A 10,734-nucleotide genomic window follows, 5' to 3' on the forward strand; every position below is an offset into this window, starting at 1 on the left:
AGATCATCGCATACACCGTTTGGAACATCTAGAAAGAACGTTGCCGACGCTTCTATGATAATAAGGCCCTAATAGCTCCACAGCTGACTAGCCTAATACGCCAAGATGTTACTGCGCTTCAGTTAGCACTTTTAACCCCTGATGTAACATAATTCTATGCATGGTGCCATGCGGCCGTAGGGCTGCCGTTTGCCTTTTCCTTTTATTTTTCTTTTTCCTTGCAACCTGGCATACCTAGGTTTTCTCCTGTAATGTTTACCTGCTGCTTTCTCCTATAATGAAAAGGCAGAACACCTGCTATTGTCCTAAAAAAACAGAAGTTTAGAAACTGTGGGACACCAAATACTCAAGATTGGTAAATGCAAAGCTATGAACGATAACCATTCACGTGTTGGCTCTGCAGCAAAGCATATACCTTTATCCTCAGACCTCAGCACTTAGTAGGTTTATGAGAAGGTTGGACCCTTTCTATTCACCAATTCTAGTTGGTCTTTCTAGTTGCTACTAGTGATCTAGGATTCCTAAGCACTATTGCAAGTTGAGGGTATCTAGTCTTGTAGGTATGATAATGTCAACAGAATATCCAACAGAGTTTGGTTATAACAAAAGCCTCGAAATTCCTCAATCTTAATTCCAGATATCATAATGCTGATCACAGTGTCATTCCCCTTCAAATAAGTTTCATAGTCTGTACTATGTTTCCATTTTTTTGTGACCTACTCTGTTTCTGTCAATCAGAAATTTCAACAAAAATGTTACTTGAATAAAATGTCATATCCAGAATCCATGGCTCCAATCCATGTTATTCTCATATATATCATATAGACAAGAACACCACAATGAACCATGGAACATAACCGTTACATGGAACTATGGAAGGCTCATCGAATAACATCCTTCCATAAAAGTATAAAACCATCAGAAGCAGTTACAGTGGGAAACAAGAGAACACACATATACATGGCAGACATCTTCAGAAGATCCAACCTAGACTCTATCTACTATACTTCCCAATAACCAGGGTGTACTTGTGCCGCCGGTTGTTCCGAAGCACGCAGCACCCAAGGGAGTAGACGACGATGAGGAGCACGATGAAGGCAGCATTGATAATGGCAATCTTCTTCCAACTGTTCTTGAGATTCCCCAGGACGCCAGCCTTGCAAGACTGGCAGCCATAGCAGAGCTCGGACTGGTCGTTCGACCAGGTATTGCAGTCAGGGTTGGACGAATTGCTGGGGATAGGGGGCTTGGTCCAATAGGTCTCGTTCAGGTATGTGAAGTTGCATTCAGTTGGGGGCTTGCAGCATCCAGACTGCAAATCGAAGTTGAACAAGTTCAGTTCACATTGCCGTTAAGCTCAAATCATCCTGATTTTCTTTACATTTTTTTATTAAACTAAACAGGCACCGAACCGAGTTTATTAAAATCTAAATGGCAACATGCTAATTTCATGATATATATCTGGAAAAAGGGAGCAGTGATTCTAACTTTTGCTGGAACACAAATGACCAGATTATTTCAGCATACTCATGATCGCAGCTGAGTCAAAGTGTGTATACTTGACCTTGTTTTGTAATGCACTGCAACTTGCAAATATGATAACTGTTTATGAAAAAGCACATGTAGAGTGTAGACGCATGCTCTTGCAAGTGCACATCTAAGACCAAATCAATATATGTAGATTGTAGAACTCACGATCGCCAGCTCGTTATCACCACCTTCTAATAGCAAGTTTGCATTAGTTTACAAGAGTTTGTTAATGTTGATGAAAATCCTACGATGTGGATAGCTGGCTTGTACAGGTCATCTAGTCTAGCCATCGAGTGATGCCGGTGGAAAGGTCCTAACTTGGTTACTCTAGTTCCCGGTTGTATCACATTCTTGACATTTCTGTACATCTCAAATTAAATTTAATGCTTTCATCATCTTGCACATACATTTGAAGGAAACATATTATGAATTTCAAAGTTGTTTACTGCTATTTGTTATTGGTAGATGTGGATATATGTACCGTAGACTGCCACATGTAGAGGAGGGACCCTTGCCCCAAGTTTATGTACTCTATATATACCGGCTGAGGTCTCGATGCAATGCAACCTACGATTCATATGCAATCTATATTTCCTACATGGCATCACGAGTTTAGGTTTGCATACTAGGTTACAAACCCTAATTTTTCGACGCTCGCCGCACCCCTGTTCTTCACGCGCCGCCTGCCGTCCCCCAAGGTGCACATCTAGCGTGCCTCCTCGACGACCTCCTAGCATGCCCCCAGGAGGTCACTCTTGACCTCCGCCTGAGGTTGCGCCCTCCACAGTTTGGTGGCCGATCGATTCAATCTGCCACTGTCAGGGAGCAACAAATCATGATGAACTCACACAGCATTCTGCTATGTGCACCCCAAGAGTTCTACACGAGAAATTGTTGTTGTATCTTTTCTTCGCCTGATCGGGATTGTGTCGCCCACCGCCTATCGACCTTACACCCCTACTTTGATGTTGGCCTCAACTTCACCGGCTTCTTCCTCATCTATGACTGTGTGACATGCCATAGCAAGATGGATGCTGCCCTAGGGGATGCCCATATGCACCGCCCACCTTGCCGATTCATCCGCGTGTCGACCTTTGCCAGCTTGTTGTCGCCTCAACCGATCAGGATGCCTCTACCAAATTTACCCATTGTCGTCTTGCCTGCACACACTTGTTCTAATCAGCCAATGTGCATGATCCACTTGGCTCCTATTACATTCATCCTCGTACTGCGCGCCTCTTCCTCGAGAATGGAGGGATGCCGTTGCATTGCCTCTTTGGGCAGTATAGGCGCCACCGTGGTCTCCTCTGCTACTGCATCCTCACAATCGCCGACCACATCCATGACCTCGCCGTCGACTAAGTGTCGATGCGCCCTGCGCACATGGTCTTCATCAAGCTGTTCGAGTTCTACATCGTCTCCTTCGAGCTCCATTGCAATGTTATTCGCATTATTCCGCCTTGTGCTAGAGTATCTAAGTTCACCTCCTCACTTCGTCAAGCACAACCACGTTGCATGCATCATCCTCTCCTCCCCCAACTACTTCATCTACTCTAGCAACAATAGGATCTGTTGGCATCTTCTACCTCGTCGTTCCTTTGAGCTTGCGACCGTCTTGGAGGCCTTCTCTACTGGTCCCTCAAACAACGGATTCTGGTTGTGCACCCTCCATCGCACGTCTAATATTGGCAACACCGGTGCATGCCATCTTCTTTGATGCGTTCCTGGGCCTGGCACACCCGCATATGCCTCACGCAGGCTGATGGCCTAACTGCATTGACCCCTCTACGACTTCCTCGACACATCGCCGTCTTCATCTATGGTGTCTTCACCATTGTGCCACCATCTTCATGGCGCCTCCTCGAGCACCAGCGGCTTCATGTGTGGCTCCTTTGTATTCAGCAATCTCAACGATTACGTCGACTAATGGGTACTCTACGCACGACGTCCTCGACCATGGCTATTCACCCTTGTCTTGACTCCTCGATATCAGCACAAAAGGGCTATCACCCACATGAGTTACTCGACAGTTTCCTATCCAGTCGCAGCATCTGCACCGCACCAACATTGTATTATCTGCAGGTTATGTCAGTCCATCAGCTTCTGCATTCAGCTTCTTCTCTAGTCTCACCATTTGCGGTGCTCCCGCTGTGACTGCGTGGGATGTTAGAGTATTTTTTTGGTAGTTGTAGATATATGTATCGTAGACTGTCATATGTAGAGGAGGGAGCCTTTCCACGATTTATATGCAATCCATCCTTCCTACACTATTAAAGGTCTATACTATCTGAACCTTATATAGTTTTTCTCCATATAGGTTTTCTCCACTGGGTCAAATGATTTCAGGTCACCTAGAAATTAGCTTAGGTGGACATTAACAATTAGACGATGCAAGCAGGAGGACTAGAGTATTGAAGGAAATGGAACAAATTCTGGGGGAAAAGTTGGAAGGATCAATTTAATAGTGTAACAGTTTGTGTTCAGAAAACTGGGAAAAAAATACTGTGCATGTAAAGAAGAAAAAAAACATAAATATCAGGTCCTGCATTCTTTCAAGGGAAACACATGCAACTTTCTCGAGCAGTTAAGAAAAGGCAAAACGTAATTTAGAAATACACCATGCTGTCACCAAACTGGGTTTTGTCTACAATAGCTTTCTTTCTGGTGTAAACAAAACTTGATCAAAAGAACAGGTCAAGAAACCATTTATTTTTCAAAAATATCTAAGAGCAGTTCAGGTAAAGGTGTCCTATTGACTCTAGGATCCATGCCTTAGGTAACATTGAGCATTAGCAACTGAACAACTTGTTGCTTGCAGAACAAAATATCCTAGAAAGGGCCACAAAAGATTACAAGCATAGCAACAAAATTTTTCTTCCATCAGCGAAGTAAGAGTAGCAACCTGTTCAAGAACTCAGCCTTAAAGCTACTTTATTTTGCCGTCTAGTCGACTCAAAACCACAGTTAGCATATCAGTAAAGCAGCCCATTGCTCCACCAGTGCGAACTCAGAATTGTGTGAACGATTAATATTAAGCATATTATAGCGAAAAGAATCCTTTTTTTCATCCAAAGAATTGGCAAAACCAATTGCAAACCTGCACCGGCGAGAGGTTGTCGTTGACGAACTCGTCGAGCGTCCGGTTTCTCTGCAGGCTCCGGCACACGCGGGCCTCCGCAAGGCAGCTCCTGATCCTTTCCCACGTGCGGCCATCCTCCACCCTCCGCCGGAGCCAGCTGGAGTAGTCCCCGAGCCGGTACTCCTTGAACCCTCTCCCCGACACGGCCCGCCCGGCGCCGGCGTTGGTGACGGCGAGCGCGAAGGCGGCGAAGCAGAGCGCGGCGAGGATGAGCAGCGCGGCGAGGAGGAGGTAGAGCCAGAGGAGCAGCGACGCGCGGCAGTAAGCGCCCGCGATGCCTGCCGCGGAGACAGCCACGATGGCCGCGCCGAGGATGAGCGCCGGCGCGCGGAGGAAGCGCTCGCAGCCGGTGGCGCCGCGGTGGCCGGGCGCGCCGGCGTAGATGCCCCTCGCGAGCACGGCCGCGCCGAGGAGGAGGGTGAGGACGTTGAAGGACGCGAAGACGGCGTTGCTGCAACGCGGCCGTGCCATTGGCGGTGGACGGTGGTGGATTCAGAGGAGAAGGGTGCGGAGAAGCAGGGGAGGGGACAGGGGAGGTAGTTATAGTGGAAGATGGAGGGAAAATGTTGAAGTGGGCAACGAGCCAACGAGACCACCGGGTGTTCGCTAGGCTTCTGGGCCGTGTTCAAAGTTAATGGACGTCGAATCCTCAAAAAAAAAAGTTAATGGACGTCGAATGTTTCTATTCACAAAAAACTGGTAATGTGGACTAAAAGCTAAGCCCAATCTGACCTCTCGAAGCACAAACCAGCAAATCAGTCCCAGCAATTCAAGGAGCTAGCAGCTTCGGCCCAAACCATTCTCCTTTGAGGCCCCCTTTAGAATGGAAGAAAAGTAGAATAACTTTGGAGGATCCGATTCCTATAGGAAAATTCCCCAGGAGAACCTTTGATAGAACATTGTGTCTCATGTGTTGTTTCTGTGTAGCCTTTTCTTATAATAATTTGATACACCCTTAGGTTAGTAGGTATATGACCTTTTAATAATGGAATAGCATTTTCCTTTTTTTTTAAAAAAAAAGTAATGCCAGAGTATCCATGCTACTTTTGCCGTTACTTTTATAATTACATCACCACTGGGTCATCTCTCACGGTTTGTAAGTCCCCATTTGCCATAGTTTCGCAATCACAAGAATAACTCCGTTGCAGGTGATGTCACTTTTTCTGCCACTGATATGAATTTGTGAAGGTCCGTTACAGGATAAATTTCTTAGAACCAGGAGTGATACTTCGCGGTTGAGTTCATGAAATTAGCTAAATCTCAAAACATGCTGCCAAACACACGCACAGCTAAGTGGAGCCGCCAAGTGTTACGGCTTCACTTCCTCCGCGTTTCTGCTAGCTGTGTGCTGTCCAAAGATTTTTTTTTTTCCAAGTGTTTCTGTCCTGCTATGCCACTGCAAGTCTGTAACTTGCATCAATTCAGCTCGGTATGACCCAGACTCAAAAGGACGAAAGCACTTCCTTTCGGTGGTGAATAAAGATCCATTGCTTTTGGTCCTTACATGTGTAATAGATGCCATTCAAGTCGACGATTTAATGGACATTTAGTACCTCTACCATGCTGTGGAAACGATGAACATCAAAGTGATGTACACGTACAACTGCAAGCCTGTATGTGTGACGCAAGGAACTCTGAGCATAAGAAAGCATGCCATGCACAACAGAAAAATAATACTGAAGGCTACCACATCTTCACAGAGAGTGAGAGAGAGCTCGTGAACCATACAATAACACTACCAAACTTTCACGTGTATTTGAGTACAGTTCTGGAGTCGTTCACACAGTGTAGAGCAACAACAGAGCTTCAGGCACAGGATATAGGAACAGATATATGGCGCTAGTGCACAGACAAAGCAACAAGATGCGAGCTCACTCAGGGCCCAGAAACACCCTTGTCAAGGCCGTAATCCGTCATGCCCACCCCAACCTCGTTTTGGTGCTTCATGAACCCACCGGTTGCAGCTTTTGAGTAACTCCAATAGTAGACAAGGGATGCCACGAGGTTGATAAGCATCATCGCAGCAGCAGCTGCGAAGACCCCCTTGCGAAGGGTGGCACAGGACACCAAATCGTGCTTCATATAGTAACCTAAATATTTGGTGTGTTTTGCATTCCTCGCTGATCCTCCTATGAGGCAAGCTTCTGCTATAAGGAATGTTGTCCTGGCAACCAGGAAAACACGACAATGAAAAGGGTTAAAAATTCATCCCAAATTGCACTTTCAGAACACATAATACCCAGCATCAACATGAATATTGACACGCAAAAGTTAGATCTGATCCATCCAGGAAATCCAGAACGTGGCAAATTGCCAAACCAAACTAAATAATGGAAATTCAATGTCCTCAGTTAAGGACTCAAGGGACTTAACGGGCTGGCTGGATGCAGACAAACTTGATTAAGGTAGATTTTGAAACTTTTGAGGTCAGGCAAAACCCTCAGATTCAGTTCCACTAGCTAAGCAGCTTGGGATATTAACAAACAATGGTCATTAATCAGCAGGCATCACCACCAATCTATGGCCCCACAAGAAAAGGATTGGGGCGTAAACGATATTTTGTTATGGAAAAGAATGCTCCTGAAAAATAGCGCATAACTTGACTGGAACTGAAATACCATAAAACAGGATCATGTTGAGCTGGCTTGAGTGACAGAGATTATTAGAGTAAAAAAAAGACCACTGTTGTGAAGATTGGCAGTTCATAGTTTCCACATAGAGATGCATGTTAATGAATGTATTAAGTTTCTCAAGAAAATAATTGCAATTGAATACTGAACATTGAAATATATTTCTCCATGTTATCAATTCAACTATGGCAAGGCACCTTTGATATCAGATTAAACAATCCTCACACATTTCAGGCACTTGAATCACATATAGCAACGAAAAAGACCTATCTGAATGGACACCAAGGGCAGCCAATAATATGCAGACAATAAACAGACATGTCGCATACATATCAAAAGCATCTGTTAGGCAAAGAAGCTATCTTGGAAAATGGAGATAATTTGCAATCCAGATAAATTTGGATGCAGCAATAAATGCTAACCACTCTACTGGAATATGATGCCTGATATAAACATTCAGCATTTGGGTCATAGGAAGTTTAGCATACAGGTCTATATAATTCAACAAGCAGAGTGGGACTTATCCGCAGACTGAATTAACCAAATATCAGGTCGTTATGTATAAGGCATTGCAGGATTTTGAAACTACATTTACAGTATCATTGAATGATTATGTCAAACTTGCTCATCATTTGTGAAGGCTGGCCATACAAAAGCTGCATAGCACTTCCACTACCTTGCATTAATGAAAGGGGCAACTGGTAAACGACACCACACCAAGGTCGCTAATCCTTCCATCTATAAGCACATTACAGTTGTTCTAGTATATTGAAATATGCAGTGCATCCTTGAACTCCCACTCGCAAGTATTCAACCGAAGCATGTTGTGTCTGAGTCTTATACAAAGAATAACAATTCTGTCAGTTAGCCGGGCAAGAACAACCACTGCCGAAAACATCCAAAACCTCCTACCCTTCATCTCTTAAAAAATTATAGGACTTATATGCGTCCAAATCAAGCATCCAAAAGGCAACCATGACGGCTAGTGGCTACTGCACAAACAGATTCAGATTTGAACACTCAAATTCGCAAGCGTCCGTGCCTATTACCAAACCAAGCCCCAAATGTACCCAAAATTGAACCAAATCCACCAAGCAATCCACAAACCGTGTCCCTCATCATCATCCCATGACGCCACAATCACACAAAAGAACGAAGCAAGAAGCAGAGAATGCGGGGTTCACCCTTAGGCGCGGGCCTAGGGTTTTAAGGCACGCACCAGGAGAGGACGAACGCGGCGACGGCGCAGCTGCGGGAGGAGAGCGCGGGGCCGAAGCAGAGGCACCGCGTGGCGGCGGTGACGATGGCCTGCTGGAGCAGGAGCACGAACAAGGCGGAGACGCCGTACACCGTGGAGGCGTCGGTGTCGTAGAGGCAGTAGGAGCGGTCGTCGTACTCGTCCGGCACCACCTTCCCCTGCGTCCAGCGAGCGAGCACGAAGATCTCAGCGAGGGGCGCACCGCTGGGCGCGGAGGAAAATGCAGAGGGGAGAAAGGGCGAGAAACAGGGCGCGCGTACGGTGCTGCGGCGGCGCTCGGCGCCCACGGCGAGGAGGAAGGCGAAGAGGTTGAGGAAGCTGAGGAAGGCGCAGAGGCCTATGGAGGCCGGGCGCGAGGTGGCGAAGCCGCCCATCGGTCTCGAGCTCCGGCGGCGCTCCGAACCGGAGGGTCTCTCTCTTCACTCTTCACTCTTCTCAGTCTTCAGAGCTGTGGTGGGAGTGGGAATGGTAGTGGGAGTGGAGAGTCCAGAGGGGCCCGCTCGTCAGCCACCGATATCATCAATCCGCGTTTCAGGGCGGGCTGTCTCCTGTGCGGCCTCCGGCGTGGTACTTTTCTTCGCCTTTGCTGTTTTCTTAGGCAATTCAACTTTTTTTTTTGAGAAACACAGTGCAGACGCAGGCACTCACAAACACGCACGCACACTCATCTCTATGAATACACGCACGCAACCATACCCCTATGAGCACCTCCGAGAGATTGAGCCGGCAAATTTTCGAGATTGACGAAGTCACCACAGACGCTCCGCTATCGACGGGAACGACACTTTCCACTTTTATTTCTTTATTACCTTTTCGACTATCTTGTACTTCCTCTAATTATTTCTAGAGTTTTTAAAGATAGATTATGGTTGTGTAAAAAAGACTCTTCTTTCTCTAATTATTAAATATTGGGAATGTGCTTATTAAACTAGCATGTACCTCCTCCACATATACCATCTCCTACATAGTTGCATGCACATCTTTCTATTGGAAAAGATCTAAAAAGATGCACAATTAAGATAGTTGGGTCCACTCTCAACCTAGAATGACATATTGAGGATAAATTTTAAATTCCATAATAACTTATATTTGAGAACGGAGGGAGTAGACCTTATTGACTGTCTTATTGACTGTCTTTTAATAGATTTACCCTGATAGGTTTAAGGAAAAGCATTAACAATTACAATATAGAAACAGACTATAAAAATATACTTTTTATGAATATAGTGAGCATTATCGATGCTAATTTGATCAGATATAGGATGCTCTGAGTTAGAACAGTCTCATAAATCTTTATATTTCCGGAAAATGGAATTGACTAAAATATCAATGGACATAGATCATGTACATATATAGAATTAAATAAAATTACATTGAATAAAAGAAATTGTTCACGGACAGAAAAATATGCAAAATTTTCTATTGATGAACTTTTATATAAAAATCGCCTCAATCTAAGTTCGTATGCAAAAGTTATGGTTGTTTTACCGAATAGCATGTTTTTGCAACCTCCCCAACCTAGTAGCATGTCTAATCGGCTACCCATGCATCATATGAATCTGATGATTAATCCCAGGTTTTGATTCAACCAATCTCATTGATCTACACCTGTTTTGACTGGGTTTACGAGTATCACATAACTCCGAGATGGCATATTTCCGACCGGTAGGAGTACGTCGTTACACGACCATCAAAGCAATGGCACAAATCTGGATTAGGATTTTATCTACATCACGCATATCTCTATATGCACACATTTCGAATCTATAACTTAATAGCAACGGCTCTAATACCACTGTAGGGATATGGATAGCAAAAACAAAAATTTTCTACCGCATAAACCAGGATCACTGCTATTATAGATTATGATATTACCACAAGAAGCACAGGTGCGGAACTTCTTGTAGCGCGTCGATGTAGTCAATCTGATCCTTACCGGAGCGTCCTACGAACATCTGGTCCAAGTGTTATAGATGCAGCACCTCCAAAGTATCTACATGTGTAAGGAAGAAGCGTTGCACACCGGACTGCTAGATCCATGGGTGTAACCAGCGTGGACGTGAGAGGCACGGTGGCTGGTTAAGCAGGATTGCTTGACCTAATCTGGACGTCCCACCCCTCATTATATAGTCGCTCCTGATGGGCCTCTGGGTCCGAGGCCCATTAGTACTCCTAAG

The 10,734-nt window shown here is 45.2% G+C and overlaps 2 protein-coding genes across 2 annotated transcripts; both read right to left on the reverse strand.

The window, feature by feature from the left end:
* Positions 1 to 787: 787 nt before the first annotated feature.
* Positions 788 to 5,200, reverse strand: LOC120677553 (tetraspanin-7-like). Its single transcript, XM_039958709.1, has 2 exons — positions 4,628 to 5,200; positions 788 to 1,312 (listed from the first exon to the last, which is right to left on the reverse strand). Exons 1-2 carry the CDS (start codon positions 5,138 to 5,140, stop codon positions 995 to 997), a joined length of 831 nt encoding a protein of 276 aa, XP_039814643.1. The 5' UTR covers positions 5,141 to 5,200; the 3' UTR covers positions 788 to 994.
* A 1,140-nt stretch (positions 5,201 to 6,340) lies between these two features.
* Positions 6,341 to 9,046, reverse strand: LOC120679392. The gene is made up of 3 exons (XM_039960978.1): positions 8,818 to 9,046; positions 8,519 to 8,715; positions 6,341 to 6,833 (listed from the first exon to the last, which is right to left on the reverse strand). The coding sequence occupies exons 1-3, from the start codon at positions 8,929 to 8,931 to the stop codon at positions 6,545 to 6,547; spliced, it is 600 nt and encodes a 199-aa protein (XP_039816912.1). The 5' UTR covers positions 8,932 to 9,046; the 3' UTR covers positions 6,341 to 6,544.
* Between the last annotated feature and the right edge of the window lie 1,688 nt (positions 9,047 to 10,734).

This window comes from Panicum virgatum, chromosome 6N (assembly GCF_016808335.1).
Source record: "Panicum virgatum strain AP13 chromosome 6N, P.virgatum_v5, whole genome shotgun sequence".
Taxonomy (NCBI): domain Eukaryota; kingdom Viridiplantae; phylum Streptophyta; class Magnoliopsida; order Poales; family Poaceae; genus Panicum; species Panicum virgatum.

Excerpts from the sequence above, each read along its gene's own strand:
- LOC120677553 (XM_039958709.1), bottom strand. The coding sequence starts at position 5,140 with ATGGCACGGCCGCGTTGCAGCAACGCCGTCTTCGCGTCCTTCAACGTC. Across the intron at positions 1,313-4,627 it reads ACAACCTCTCGCCGGTGCAG|TCTGGATGCTGCAAGCCCCC; the intron begins GTTTGCAATTGG and ends TTCGATTTGCAG.
- LOC120679392 (XM_039960978.1), bottom strand. The coding sequence starts at position 8,931 with ATGGGCGGCTTCGCCACCTCGCGCCCGGCCTCCATAGGCCTCTGCGCC. Across the intron at positions 8,716-8,817 it reads CCGAGCGCCGCCGCAGCACC|GGGAAGGTGGTGCCGGACGA; the intron begins GTACGCGCGCCC and ends CGCTGGACGCAG. Across the intron at positions 6,834-8,518 it reads GCCGCGTTCGTCCTCTCCTG|GACAACATTCCTTATAGCAG; the intron begins GTGCGTGCCTTA and ends CCTGGTTGCCAG.